Source organism: Equus caballus, chromosome 5 (assembly GCF_041296265.1).
Source record: "Equus caballus isolate H_3958 breed thoroughbred chromosome 5, TB-T2T, whole genome shotgun sequence".
Lineage (NCBI taxonomy): Eukaryota > Metazoa > Chordata > Mammalia > Perissodactyla > Equidae > Equus > Equus caballus.
Genome location: NC_091688.1, coordinates 45,045,795 through 45,061,429, shown reverse-complemented (window position 1 = coordinate 45,061,429; position 15,635 = coordinate 45,045,795). Strand labels below are relative to the sequence as shown.

The 15,635-nt window shown below is 36.6% G+C and overlaps 1 protein-coding gene across 7 annotated transcripts in view; it reads left to right on the top strand.

Annotated features, from left to right (window-relative positions):
• The first annotated feature begins 314 nt into the window (after positions 1 to 314).
• SETDB1 (SET domain bifurcated histone lysine methyltransferase 1) overlaps positions 315 to 15,635 on the top strand; it is a 32,966-nt gene continuing 17,645 nt past the window's right edge. For 5 of the 7 annotated variants that reach the window (XR_011439214.1, XR_011439215.1, XR_002808083.2 and 2 more), the window contains exons 1-3: positions 355 to 629; positions 1,533 to 1,803; positions 2,487 to 2,638. Coding sequence is in view for 4 of the 7 variants with exons in the window: in XM_070268291.1 (XP_070124392.1) it covers positions 1,544 to 1,803; positions 2,487 to 2,638 (412 nt within the window). In the remaining 3 variants the exon portion in view is untranslated. Of the gene's footprint in view, positions 630 to 1,532; positions 1,804 to 2,486; positions 2,639 to 15,635 lie in introns of all 7 variants that reach the window. The other 2 variants (XM_005610163.4, XM_070268292.1) reach the window with 2 other exon arrangements.

Sequence of the window (15,635 nt, the reverse complement as noted above, 5' to 3'; positions counted from 1 at the left end):
TCCATATGCATGACTTTGTACCTACAAGTCTAGAAAACTGAGCTGTTTTACCTCAAAGGAGCAGAGATGGTAAGTGATGCAGGAAGGAGAGGATATTATCGTGTTTTTCCTATTACATCTTGATATTCTTCAGCTTGTTATAATTTGTACGACTTACGTAAGAAACTCAAGTAAAAGTGAAAAATAAAAATCTAAAGCTAAGTGTGTTTGCCGACCAAATCTTTACACAACAAACAGTATTGCTGCCACTAGTTGGGGTTGGTGGAAGAGGCGGAGCTTCTGTAATACATCCCAGGCCACGCCTACTTTACGCTGCCAGTTGCTCCTCACGTGTGCCCTGGAAAGCTCAGCTTTGACGCATGCGTACTCGCCGGAGTTTGCCTAGCCTCTGAGGGGCACCCTGCGGCTTTGGGTTTGACCCCGTCAGGCTACCGTCGTGGCGACCGGAACGGCAGCTGAGGTTTGCTTCCGGGCGTCTCTTTTGCTTCCCCTTCCCTCCCTCACGCTTTTACCCCTCCCTCTGCTCCCTTTTCCCTTCGGTTTCATTCTTTCCCATCCAGGCCGACCCCTGAGTCGTGAGACTGGGGTCTCGTTGGTGAAAAAGAACCCTTGTAGCTGGAAGCAGGGAGGTGAGGAAAATACTGTTAAGTGAGGTATTTGGAGAACAAGGGCTTGTCTGGAATGTTTTGTTTGTGCGAGGAGGTCGGGCGAAGGTGGGAAGGAGGTCTTCCCGGAGAGGCGAGAGGGGGCGAGTTTGAGCTGGGTTTGCGAGTGGGTGGGACACACCCCTAAAATGGATAGCACGGGGGTGGGGCAGAGTGTGGGCAAAGGAAAAATGGAGGCGGTGAGAACTGGCGCTGGGGTTGCACGGCGTTCTGGCATCAGTTTTGATTTAACCATTTGACCAAAAAAGCTGTTAACACAAAGTGTGGGTTATTTAGATTGTAGATTTTAGGTAGCCACATTTTATTCCCAGATTGCTTAATTTCCGTTAATTTTGGGGAAACCTTTTTGCTGCAGGCTTTTGTGTGCTTAAGTATTAGAGACTTTTTAAAAAGTAAATTTGCACATGGAAGTAAAGTAATGTAAGGGGAACAAGTTATTAAAGGGAAAACGAATTAGTGAGTTATAGGCCAACCCCTCCCCTCCAGGTTGAGGATGTTTGTTCAAATTAGGTATAGCATGCAAACAAAGATTTATCTTATTAGTCGGTTAAGGAATACAGGTCACAGAAATATCTTCCTCAGTAAATTGATCCTCTTCAGTTTCCTAAAATATTATTTTCGGTCGCTGCCTGTTGCATAGCGTGTTCTCCATGAACTCTCAAATTTTTAAATCTTATTCAGGCTTATAGTCTATAACATGAGGTGAGAACTCTACAAAATCTCAGCATCAGATACTGGAGAATGGGGAGAGCGCACAGAGAATCAAACCTTAGTATGTTTGAATAACAAGTAGCAGAGTAGGAACGAGTTTTATTAGGGTTGTGAATAATGACTCCAAAGATAATTTTAGTTTTCTGCTCCTTGTAGAGGACAACAGTATGACCTCCCTCCCTGGGTGCATTGGTTTGGATGCAGCAACAGCTGCAGTGGAGTCTGAAGAGATTGCAGAGCTGCAAAAAGCAGTGGTTGAGGAGCTGGGTATCTCTATGGAGGAGCTTCGACAGTTCATCGATGAGGAACTGGAAAAGATGGACTGTGTACAGCAGCGCAAGAAGCAACTAGCGGAGTTGGAGACATGGGTAATACAGAAAGAGTCTGAGGTGGCCCATGTTGACCAGCTCTTTGATGATGCCTCCAGGTGAGGACTACATGGAAAATAGGAGGAAATCTCTCCATTGGCAGACATTTTTTAAGTATAATTTTTCATGACGTTGTGCCAAACACTTTATACTTTACAAGATATGGATATGTAGAACCTTACTCTTCTTCAAAGGTTTGGGTCCAAAATCTGACCTCATGAATATAGCATATTCATCTATCAGAGACTAACAGATGATCAGCAGTAGAGGAGTCCAGGTCTTGAGTCCCGTCCCCTTGTTTCTCCTGCACTATACTTCAGAACAATTGCTTTGTTTTCTTAGTAGGATCACCTGAGGTTTGTAAAGAGTTGCTGTCTTATATAACTGTGGAGCATTAATAAGTTCCTAGAGCCCTGTTATCTACTCTTAAAGCTCTAGAAGATTTGTTTCTGGTGCCCTAGTTGTCACTTAAAACACATTTTCAAATAACAACGAGGTAAATAATGAGGTAAGGTTGAAAGGACCTACTTTGGGCTTATTTTGGATTTTTGAGGAACTAGTCTGGAAACCACTATTTAAACATTTTTCTATGGGAAAAGCATTTTAAATCCTAAACAAAGACACTTTGGAATATGGCCTGTTTAAATTGAGGTCACTGTATACTTAAATATATATAAATTCTGATGGTTCCTACACCTGCTTCTGTTGACTTTGACCTTTCCTACATGTGTTCCACTATTAGGGCAGTGACTAATTGTGAGTCTTTGGTGAAGGACTTTTACTCCAAACTGGGACTACAGTACCGGGACAGTAGCTCTGAGGATGAAGCTTCCCGGCCTACAGAAATAATTGAGATTCCTGATGAAGATGATGATGTCCTCAGTATTGATTCAGGTAAGAAATGAGGCTGTGGATAGGAAAGTCTCAGGATTGAAATTGAAACACTGGAAGATGAGCAGATAGAAGACAAAAGAAGAGAGGAGAAACCAGTGTTACTAAGTCCATATCCCAAACTGTTGGACTTGTCTGTTACAGAGAAAAACAGAGCATTGTTAGTATCATAAATGTCCCCTGAGTGCTACTTCCTGATTGAATGACCCTCCCTACCCCATTCTATATAACCTCTACTCTGAACTCCCTTACTTTTCTTTATAGGTGGCATTAGCACCTATGTATATATATCTCAAAACAGTAGATTGTTTGGTTTTGTCTATTTTTTAAGTTTGTTTAAGGTATAATTTACATACTATAAAATTCACCCACTTTAAGTGTACAGTTTGAGTTTTAGTAAATTTATGCAGTAGTGCAGTCTTCGGTCACCACAGTCCAGTTTTAGTACACTTGCATCACCTCAAAAAGTTCCCTTGTGCCTGTTTGCCATCAGTCTCCATTGTCACCCCTAGCAACCACTGATCTGCTTGCTTTCTCTGAAGTTTTGCCTTTTCTAGAGATTTCATATAAATAGAATCACAATATGTTGTCTTTTGTATCTGGCTTCTGTCACTTAACACAGTGTTTTTGAGGTTCATCCATGTTGTTGCATGTGTCAGTAGTTCGTTCCCTTTTTCGCTGAGCAGTATTGCGTTGTATGGATATACCACGTGTTTTTGTCCATTCCTCAAGTGAGAAACATTTGGTTTGTTTGCGCTTTGGGGCTATTGTGAATAATACTGCTATGAACATTTGTGTGTAAGTCTTTATGTGAACGTTATGTTACATGTCTCTTGTATATTCCACTTAAGAGTATATGTTTGAGTTTTTAAGAAACCGCCATACTATTTTCCAAAGTGCTGTATCATTTTACATTCCCACTAGCAAAGTATGGGGGTTCCAGTTTCTCTACCTTGTCAGTGCTTGGTATTGTCAATCTTTTATTTTGGCCATTCTCGTGGGTGTGTAGTGGTATCACATTGTGCCTGTAGTTTGCATTTCCCTAAGGACATTGAGCATCTTTTCACATACTTATTTGCCATTTATGTATGTTCTTTCAGGAAATATCTATTCAAATCTTTTGCCTTTCTTTAAAAATTGGTTTTTTTTTTTTTTGTCTTTTTCTTATTGACTTGGAAGACTTACTATACTTCAGGTACAATTCATTTATTAGCTATATTTTATAAACATTTTCTCCCAGATGTGGTCTTTTCATTTTCTTAATGGTGTCTTTCAAAGGGTAGAAATTCTTAAGGTAGGGGACCCACCCCATGGCCTAGTGGTTAAGTTCGCACGCTCCACTTCAGCGGCCTAGGGTTTCACTGGTTTGGATCCTGGGCACGGACATGGTACCGCTCGTCAGTATACTCTGAGGCGGCGTCCCACATGCCACAACTAGAAGGACCCACAACTAAAATATACAACTACATACTGGGGAGATTTGAGGAGAAAAAGTAGGAACAAAAAAGATTGGCAAGAGTTGTTAGCTCAGGTGCCAATCTTTAAAAAAAAAAAAAATTCTTGAAGTAAATGTTGAGGGTGATTTATTTATGGCTGTCCGGTTCTTCCACTACCATTTGTTGAAAAGACTACCCTTTTGGATAATCACTTAGCAGTATATTTGAAGGTCTGTCGCACTGATCTAAAAGTCTACCCTTACAGCAGCACCACACTGTCCTAATTACCATAGCTTTATGGTGAGTATTAAAAATAATTTAGTGGAAGTGCCCTAAATTTATTTGTACTTCATATATATTCCAAGGAAATTTTAGGATCAGCTTGTCAGTTTCTACCAAAAAAAACTTTTTTTAACCTGCTAGAATTTTTAGTAGGAACTCTGTTGAATCTAAAGATCAATTGGGGGAATATTACCTTTTTAACAAATACTGAGTCTTGTAATGCATGAACATCATAACATCTCTCCTAAGTATTTTCTTCTTTTTAATACTAATGTGAATGGGATTATTTTCTTAATTTCATTTTAGGAGTTTGTTGCTAGAATATAAAAATATAGTTGATTTTTGTGTATTGATCTTGTAGCTTGTGACCTTATTAAGCTCATTTATTCTGGGATCGTTTTGTGGATTCCTTAGGATTTTCTGTATATTAGATCATGTTGTCTGCAAATAAAGTCAGCTTTACTTCTGACTTTTTAATCTGGATGTCTTATTTCTTTTTCTTGCCTTATTGTACTTGCTAGAATCTCCAGTACAGTGTTAAATAAAGGTTTTGAGAGCAGACGTCCTTTTCTTGTTCCTGATCTTAGGGGGAAAGCATTTGGTCTTTAGGCATTAATTATGAGGTGAGCTGTAGGTTTTTTGTAGATATCCTTTATCAGGTTGAAGGAAGTTGCTTCTATTCCTAGTTTGCTGAGAGTTTTTATCATAACTGGGTTGGATTTTAGATTTTGTCAGCTACTTTTTCTGTAATATCCTCAGATGATCATATGGCTTTTGTTCTTTATTCTATTAATAGAGTGTATTACCATAATTCTTTTTTTGGATGTTAACCCAACCTTGCATTCCTAGGATAACCTCACCGCCCCCTTTGTCTTAGTGTATAAACCTTTTTATATCTTACTGTGTTGGATTTGCTAATATTTTGTTAAGAATTTTTGCACCTATGTTCATGAGGGCTATTGGTTTGTGGTTTTATTGTGATGTCTTTGTTTGGCTTTGGTATCAGGATAATATGGGCCTTATAAGATGCGTTGGGAAGTGCTCCCTCCTCCTCTGAATTTATGTGGAATGGTATTATTTCTTCCTTAAATGTTTAATAAATTCAGCAGTGAGACTATCTTAGCCTGGACTTTTCTTTGTGGAAAGATTTTTAAAATATACTTTTTTAGTTTGGAATAATTTTAGATTTATGGGAAAATTGCAGAGATAATAGAGAGTTCCTGCATACCTTTCACCAGTTTCCTCTAATGTTAGTACCTTATGTTACCATGGTACATGGGTCAAAACTAAGAAGCAAACATTGGTACATTATTTTTATCCTAACTCCAGACTTTGATTTCTAGACTTTTTCTGTTCCTTCTAAGAGAAAATTAGATTTTCTATTCCTTCTTGAGTTAGTTTTTTTAATTTGTGTCTTTCTAAGAATCTGTCCATTTCATCTAAGTTGTCTTAATTATTGCTATAAAGTTGTTCATAGTATTCCCTTGTGACCTGTTTTAATTTCTGTTAAGTTCTGTAGTGATGTTCCTTTTTTCATTCCTGGTATTGGTTATTTGGATCTCCTCTTTTTTTTCTTGGTTAGTCTCGCTAAAGGTTTATCAATTTTTTTCTCTTTTTCACGGAATCAATTTTTGGGTTCATTGACTTATTTTCACTACTGTTTTTCTGTTTTCTATTTCATTGATTTCTACTCTGATCTTTTTTATTTTCTTCCTTCTACTTATTTGGGTTTTGATTTGCTCTTCTTTTTCTAGTTTTTTAAAGTGAAAGCTTAGATTATTGGTTTTAGACCTTTCTTTCTTTCTAATAGAAATACTTAAAGCTATAAATTTCCCTTTAAGTATTACTTCTCTGCATCTCATAATTTTTATATGTTGTGTTGTCATTTTTATTCAACTTATAATTTTTAATTTCCTTTGTGATTTTTCTTTGTTTGATTTCTAAGTATTTGGGGATTTCCCAGATTTCTTTCTGTTGTGAATTTTTAATTTAATTTCATTGTGGTCAGAAAACATACTTTGTGTGTGAGTTTAGTTCTTAAAAATTTTTTTTTTTTTAAAGATTGGCATCTGAGCTAACATCTGTTGCGAATCATCTTTTTTTTCTTCTTCTTCTCCCCAAAGCCCCCCAGTACATAGTTGTATGTTCTAGTTGTGTGTGTGTCTAGTTGTGGCATGTGGGACACCACCTCAGCATGGCCTGACGAGTGGTGTCATGTCTGTGCCCAGGATCCAAACCCGTGAAACCCTGGGCTGCTGAAGCAGAGTGTGCAAACTTAACCACTCGGCTACAGGGCTGGCCCCAGTTCTTTTAAGTTTAATTAGACTTTTTTTTAATGCCGTAGCATGTTGTCTGTCCTAGAGAATGATCTGTGTGTGCTTGAAAAGAATTTGTATTCTGCTGCTGTTGGATGGAATGTTTTATCTATGTCTGTTAGGTTAGGTTGGCTGATAGTGTTGTTCGAGTCTTCTATGTCCTTACTGATTTTCTGTCTAGTTGTTCTGACAATTACTTGGAAAGGAGTTTTGAATTCTTGAACTAAAATTGTTGAATTGTTTGTTTCTCCTTTCAATTCTGTCAGGTTTTGTTCTCTGTATTTTGGGCCTCTATTAGTTATGTATACAGATGGTCCTTGACTTACAATGATTCTACCTAATGATTTTTCAACTTTACGGTGGTGTGAAAGTGGTACGCATTCAGTAGAAACCATGCTTCATATTTTGAATTTTGATCTTTTTTCAGGCTAGCAATATTCAATACAGTACTCTGGTGAAGCTGGGCAGCAGCAGGCAGCAAGCTCAGCTCCCAGTCAGTCAATCACAAGGGTAAACAACCAGTACACTTAGAATCATTCTGTACCCCTACAGCCATTCTGGTTTTCATTTTCAGTACGTTATTCAATAAATTACATGAGATATTCAACACTTTATTATAAAATAAGCTTTGTGTTAGGTGCTTTTGCCCAACTGTAGCCTAATGTAAGTGTTCTGAGCATAATAGGCTATGCTAAACTATGATGTTCGGTAGGTTAGGTGTATTAAATGCATTTTCAGCTTATAATAGTTTCAAATTATGATGGGTTTATCAGGACATAGCCCCATCGTAAGTCAAAGAAGATCTGTACATTTATAATCATTTTATCTTCCCATTATATTGACCTTTTTATCAGTATAAAACGTCTCTTTATGTCTCAGGTAATATTCCTTGTCCTAAATTCTGTTTGGTCTAATATTAATGTAGTATTTGCATCTCTATTATGGTTACTGTTTGCATGTTTTATCTTTTTCTATCCTTTTACTTTCTGCCTGTTTTTTTCTTTCAATTTAGTGTATCTCTTGTAGACAGTATACAGTTAGATCTTACCTTTTTTAATCCCTTCTTACAGTTTCTGCCTTTTAATTAGAGCGTTGAGTCCATTCACAGTTAATGTGAATCCATATGGGTGGATTTACATCTGCCATTTTGCTCTTTTTACCCCATATGTTTCATGTCTTTTATGTTCATCTCTTCCTTCTTTACTGCCTTCTTTGTGTCAAACAAAAATTTTGGTAAATTATTGTAATTCCTCTGATTTTGTTTTAGCCTTTTTTTTTAAGTGGTTGCATATTTATCTGATCATTATCTTCTACAAGTTAATACTGACTGAATTCTGGTAAAATATAGCCACTTTTCACCAGTATATCTCTATTTTCACTCTCTTATGTGGTACTGTTGTAAAGTGTGTCATATCTACATATGTTTAAAGGCAACAATTTAGTGTTATAATTATTGCCATAAGCAATCTTATGTTTAAAGAAGTTATGAGAAGAGAAAAAATATATATTTACCCAGATGTTTACCATTTCCGTTACTCTTCATTCCTTCCTATGGATGTGAGTTACCATCTAGTGTCATCTTTTTCCAGCTAGAAAGATTTCCTTTCATAGTTCTTGTGGTTCTACTAAAAGTGGATTCTCTCAGTCTTTGTTTATTTGGGATATAGAATTCTTGATTGACTGTTTTCTTTTGGCATTTTGAATATGCCATTCCAGTGCCTTCTGGCCTCCATTACTTGTGATGGAAAGTCAGATGAAATTGTACCCTGTATGTGAGTCATTTTTGTCTTATTGCTTTTAAGATTTTCTCTTTCAATTTTAGTAGTTTGATTAGGATGTGTCTAGGTGTAATTCTCTCTGTATTTGTCCTACTAAAGGTTCATTGAACTTCTTGGATCTGTAGATTCAAGTTTTTCACCAAATTTGGAAGTGTTTCAGTCGTTATTTCTTCGTATTTTTTCTTGCCCTTTCTCTCTCCCCATGATTTATGAGATTCCCATTACATATGTAGTGGAATGCCTCACATTGTCCCACAGTCTGAAGCTCTGTTCAGTTTTCTCTCCGTGCTTTGGATTGGACAATTTCTCTTTAGATGTGTTTTTCTATATTCTGCTTTACTGATTCTTCTGCCATTTTAAATTTGCTGTTTAGCCCCTCTAGTGAATGTTTCATTTCAGTTTTTGTAATTTCAACTCTGGAATTTCCATTTGGTTGTTTTTGTACTCAACTCTGTTGTTGACTGAGTATCAGTGTATTTTCTTTTAAGTCTTTGAATGTAATTTCCTTTCATTCTTTGAGCATATTTATAAATCAATATCTAAGTCCACTCAGAGTTAATTTCTATTGACAGCGTTTTTTTCCCTGACTATAGGTCACACTTTCCTGTTTTTTTGCATGTTTCATCACTTTTTGTTGAAAACTGGACATTTTAGATAATGTAGCAACTCTGAATTTTAATTTAGAGTTGCTGTTTTCTTTTTCATTTTTAAGTAATTTTCCTGAACATAAACTGCCAAGTCTACTTTCCCTGCAGTGTGCAGCTGCTGGTGTCTCTGCTTGCTTTTTTTATTTTAACTTTATGTATTTTAGCTTGGCTCTTAACAGTTCCCCTTTTGTTTGCACATTTTAGCCAATGAGTTTTACAGAGTTATAAAGAATGCATTCAGAGTTGCGTCTAGTTCTCAAGTTTCCCTTGGGTTTTATTTTTTACCAGGCTCTCTTGGGTTTTCTCTGCATATGCATAGTTAGCACTCACCCAAGAGGGCGTAGAGAACTTATGTGTGTCCATCTATGGCTCTCTCATTTTTAGGATCTCCTTGTTAAATTTCTGACTGATTTGCTGCTCACCCCAAACAAGAGTTGCAACCTTGGACTAACAAAGTTGTCATTGTCATGGCTAGCACCTTGATGGTAAAGCTGTAGTTTTCATGTGGAGCTGTAAGTAGAATAGGGATGGGAGCTGCTCCAGGCAAGAGGTCCATTGACTCCCACCTTTCTTATCAGAAGCTTTAGCAGTTTTTCATGAATAAATACTTCTCAATCTGTTGTTTGCCTTTTGTCAATTTCCAGTGTCCTGAAATGATTGTTTTTGACAATTTTGTCCAGTTTTTTGTTTGTTTTCTGCAGAGGGGAATCGTCCAACCTTTTCACATCACTGTTATCAGAAGTGCCGTAGTTTTTCCTATTTTTGAACTATATAAATGGAATCATATATACTGTATGCATTCTTCAGTCACTTCTTCAACATCATGCTGATGGGTGATGCTTAGTACAGTTGCTCCTGCAGTATGGTATGCCAGTGTATGAATATGCCATAATTTATCTATTTTCCTGACACCTGACACTTCATTTGTTTTCAGTTTTTTTTGCAATTGCAAATAATGCTCTAAATATTCTTGAACATGACTCCTGAGGCACACGTGCAAGAATCTTTTTAAGATATATACAGTAAGAGTGGAGCTGCTGTTCTTAGGATATGGAAATTTCAACCTTGCTGGATAGTTACTGGCCAAACAGCTTTCCAAAGTGGTTGTACCAGTTTATATTTATACCATCAGTGGATGAGAGTGCTCTGTGCCCCACATCCTTGACAACAGTTGGTATTGCAATTTTAAATTGGATTTCCCTGACTACTAGTGAACCTGAGAATCTTTTCATGTGTTTGTGAGTCATCTGTAGTTTTTATTTGAAATGTCTGTTCTTGTCTCTTGCTTGTTTGCTCAATGCTCATGTGTCTTTTTTTGATTCATAGGAAATCTTTATGTAAGTACTAACTTTGCATTTAGGAGTTGCAAATATCACTCTCAGCTTATGATTTATCTTTACTTTTTATGTTATTTGTTGATAAACAGAAGTTCTAATTTCATCATTTTCTTTTATGATCATTACTTCTTATATCCTTTCTGCCCTGAGGCTATAAAGATTTTCTTTTCTATTGCCTTTGAAAGTTTCATAGTTTTGCCTTTCACATTTAAATGTTTAATCCAGCTGGAATTTATTTTTTTTTTAAAGCTTTATTGTTGTTTTTAAGATTTTGTTTTTCCTTTTTCTCCCAAAAGCCCCCCGGTACATAGTTGTGTATTTTTAGTTGTGGGTCCTTCTACTTGTGGTATGCCGCCTCAGCATGGCTTGATGAGCGGTACCATGTCCGCGCCCAGGATCCGAAGCAGCGAAACCCTGGGCTGCTGAGGTGGAGCGCGTGAACTTAACCAGTCGGCCACAGAGCTGACCCCCTGGAATTTATTTTTTGTATAGTATTTGAGGTAAAAACTCATTTTCTTTTTTTCATATGGTTAAGTAGTTTTCTAGCACCACTTATTGAAATGAGTCCCTTCTTACTGATTTACATTGCCTACTTTATCATAAATTATTTCTGTATACGTGTGTGGGTTTGTTTCTGGGCTTTCTATTATGTTTCATTTTGTGTCATTTCTTCCTATATCAATTCTATACTGTATCTCTGTGGCTTTATAGGTTTTTATGTCTGTTAATGCCAGTAACCTCAGTTTGTTGTTCTTCTTCACAGATGTCTTGGTTCTTTTCACTTCTTGTACTTATATATGTGTGTGTGTGTGTGAGAGAGAGTCCGCTTATCATGTTCCCCACTCCCCCACCAAAAGAACACCCAAAAACTATTGACATTATTAAAAGATGAATTTCAGGATAGTTGATAGTTTCGTACTATTTAATTCTTCTACACAAAAACCATTTGTTTAGTCCTTAACGTTTTTCAGTAAGGTTGATCGATTTTCTCTGTGGAAAGCTTGCACATCTTTTGTGAGATTTTACACACTTTCAGTAGCCACAAAAATATCCTTTTTTTCCAATGATTTTATTTTTTCCTTTTTCTCCCCAAAGCCCCCCCGTACATAGTTACACATTTTTAGTTGTGGGTCCTTCTACTTGTGGCAGATGGGATGCTGCCTCAGCTTGATGAGTAGTGCCATGTCCACGCCCAGGATCTGAACCAGCAAAACCCTGGGTCGCTGCAGTGGAGCACACGAACTTAACCACTTGGCCACAGGGCTGGCCCCCAAAAATACCTTTTTTGGGAAACTACATTCCTAATTAGTTGTTGCTGGTGTATAGACATGCAGTTGACTTTTGCATATTGATTTTTGTATCTAGCAATCTTAGTAAATTTTTATTTCTATGGATTCATTTAGGTTTTCTATGTAGACTGTCATCTGAAAATAATTGCAGTTTCTCTTCCTTTCCTTTATTTATGAAAGATAAGTCTTTTATTTTTCTTGTCATATTTCACCAGCTAGGACCTTTAGTATAATGTTAAATGTGAGTGATGATGATGGGCTTCCCTGTCTTGTTACTTGTTTTAAAGGGAATGTTTTCGACTTAGACCATTAAGGCTAATTGCTTGTTACAGGTTTTTGTATGTGTCATTTATCAGGTAATAGAACTTGTCTTCTGTTCTTAGTTTGCTGGGAGTTTTTATCATGATGGTGATATTTTTATCACAGATGTTGATTTTATTGAATATACCTTTTACCTCTAGTAAGTTTATTGTGTTTTCCTTTACATCTAGTAATGTAATGAATTACATTATTAAAATTTCTAATATTATGCCAACCTTATAGTCCTTGGGTAAATCCAACTTGAATGTGATATTATCTTTTTAAAACATTGCTGGATTTGTTGTGCTGGTATTTAGGATTTTTACATCTTCACTTCTGTAACAGAGATAGCCCTATAATTTTCTTTCTTTATTTTTTGGACTATCCTTCTGTGGTTTTTAATAATGAGATTTTGGTGGCCTTGTTGAATGAAATAGGCAATATTTCTTGTTTTAATTCTTGTGAAGTGTTTGCAAGATTGGAGTTATCTGTTCCTTGAATGTTTGATAGAATTTGCCCATAAAGTGATGGAGGTTTCTGTTTTCTTTGTGCAGAGCTTTTCTATTTCTTTGAGTCAGTTTTGGTAATTTGTAGTTTTCTGGTAATTTATCCATTTTGTGTAAGGTTTCCATTTATTGGCATAAAGTTTCTGCTTATATTTTTAGCAGAGCTTGACATTTAATTCAGGCCTTTTGCACAGATTACTACCTTGATCACTTTGAACTGATGTCTCCTGTACTCCCTTATGCTCCCGCTGTTCTGTTCCCCATGTCTTAGCTTGATGACCTAAAGTTCTGGATATGGATGGTGGTGATGGTTGCACAATGATATGAATGTGCTTAATACCATTGAACTGTATGCTTAAAAATGGTTAAGGTGGTAGTTTTTATGTTGTGTGTATTTTGCCACCGTAAAAAAAATGGGGAAAAAAAGAATCAGACAGATTTTTAGGTACTGATAAGGAATACTTTCCTGGATATTTTAAGCCTGGAGACAAAAAGCAACATAAAAACTGCATGTTGAGTATGAGTAAAAGGATGGGGCAGGGGCAAGAATACGTGTGTACGTTTACAGAGTATCTCTGGCCACAAAAGAAACTGATAAATATTGGTTATTTCTGAGGAGAGTAACTAGAAGCGGAGTGGGAGGAAGACTTATTTTTCACCGTGTGTCCTTTTATTATGTTTGAATTTTTTACCACATGGATGTATTTTGAAAATAAAAATAAAAGCCCTACAAGATTAATAACTATCCTTCCTCATATATAAAGTATATGTTTTGAAGCCTTTTACAGTAAAGCTGTTGAATTCTAAGATAACACATATTTAATCAAACACCATATTCACAGCTTTTTGAGAAATGTGTGCACATGCACAGGTGTGTGTCTGTGTATTCTCTACAAGGTTGGGTTCATATCAAATAAATAATTTTGTGTCCTAATTTTTAAAACTTAATATATAACTAGCATTGCCTCATGTTATTGAAGATTCTTTATGACCTCATTTAGATATGTTACAGTTTATTTAACCATTTTGTTATTTGAGAATGTTTACATTGCTTTCTATTTTTGTTTTTTATTTTTTCTTACCTTTTTTCCCCAGTTTTATTGAGACGTAACTGACATATAACATTGTATTAAAATGTAAAACATAATGATTTGATATTTGTATATATTGTGAAATGATTACCACCATTGCTTTCCATTTTTAAATATATGTTCCAGATCTCTGAAACAGCACTGTCCAGTACAGTAGCTGTTATTCACATGTGGCTATTTAAGTTATGTGACATGTGAAGGGTCTAGTATTTTCCAGAACTCACACAACAATGAAGAAACTAACAACCCAGTTAAAAAATAGGCAAAAGATCTGAACAGACATTTCTCCAGAGAAGATATACAGATGGCCAACAGGCACATGAAAAGATGTTCAACATCATTAACTATCAGGGAAATGCAAATCAAAACTACAATGAGATAGCACCTCACTCCTGTCAGAATGGCAATAATTAACAAGACAGGAAACAGTAAGTGTTGGAGAAGATGTGGAGAGAAGGGAAGCCTCATACACTGCTGGTGGGAGTACAAACCACTATGGAAAAAAGTATGGAGATTCCTGAAAAAATCAAAAGTAGATCTACCATATGATCCAGCTATTCCACTGCTTGGTATTTATCCAAAGAACGTGAAAACATGAATGCATAAAGATATATGCACCCCTGTGTTCCATCGCAGCATTATTCACGATAGCCAAGACTTGGAAGCAACCTAGGTGCCCATCAAAGGACGAATGGATAAAGATGTGGTATTTATACATGATGGAATACTACTCAGTCATAAGAAACGATGAAATCTGGCCATTTGTGACAACATGGGTAGACCTTGAGGGCATTATGCTAAGTGAAATAAGAGGGAGAAAGTCAACTACCACATGATCCCACCCATAAGTAGAAGATAAAAACACCACCAAACAAACACATAGAAACAGAGATTGGATTGGTGGTTACCAGAGGGGAAAGGGGGAGGAAGGAAGGTGATTAGGCACGTGTGTGTGGTACTGGATTGTAATTAGTCTTTGGGTGGTGAACATGTTGTAATCTACACAGAAATCAAAATATGTAATGATGTACACCTGAAATTTGTATAATGTTATAAACACTGTTACTGCAATAAAAAATAAATTTTTTTTAAAAAAACTCTTACAACTCAAGAATAAAAAGACAAATTACCTAGTTAAAAAATGGGCAAAGGATATGAATAGATATTTCTTCAAAGAAGATGTGTAGATGGCCAATAAGTACATGAAAAGATGCTGAACATCATTGGTCATTAGGGGAATGCAAGTCAAAACCACTTTATGTTCATTAGGATGGCTATAAAAGAGAATAACAAGTGTTGATAAAGATGTGGATAAATTGGAGCCCTCTAAATTCCTTGTAGGAATGTAAAATGGTACAGCCACTTTGGAAAAGTCTTTCGCTTCCTCAAAAGGTTAAACATAGAATTACCGTATGACCCAGCACTCCCACTCCTAGCAGTATACCCAAGAGAAAAGAGAACGTATGTCCACACAAAAACTCATACAATGAGGGCCAGCCCCAGTGGCATGGTGGTTAAGTTCAGCGCACTCTACTTCAGCAGCCTGGGTTCACTTCCTGAGTATGGACCTTCACTGCTCTGTTAGCAGCCATGCTGTGCTGGCGGCCCACATACTAAAAATTAGAGGAAGATTGGCACAGAGGTTACCTCAGGGCGAATCTTCCTCATCACACACACACACAAAAAAACCCTCATACGCAAATGTTCGTATCAGTGTATTCATAATAGCCAAAAAGTGGAAACAACCCAAATGTCCATCAGCTGATGAATAGGTAAACAAAATATGGTGTATCCATACCCTGGAATGTTATTTAGCCATAAAGAGGAATGAAGTACTGATAATTGCTGCGTGATAGATGAACCTTGTATGATGAACCACATATAGTATGACTCCATTTATATGAAATGTCCACAATAGACAAATCCATAGAGAGAGAAAGTAGATATGTGCTTACTGAGAGAATTGAGGGGAGGGTGAAATGAGAAGTTATTGCTAATGGGTATTTTTATCACCCCAAA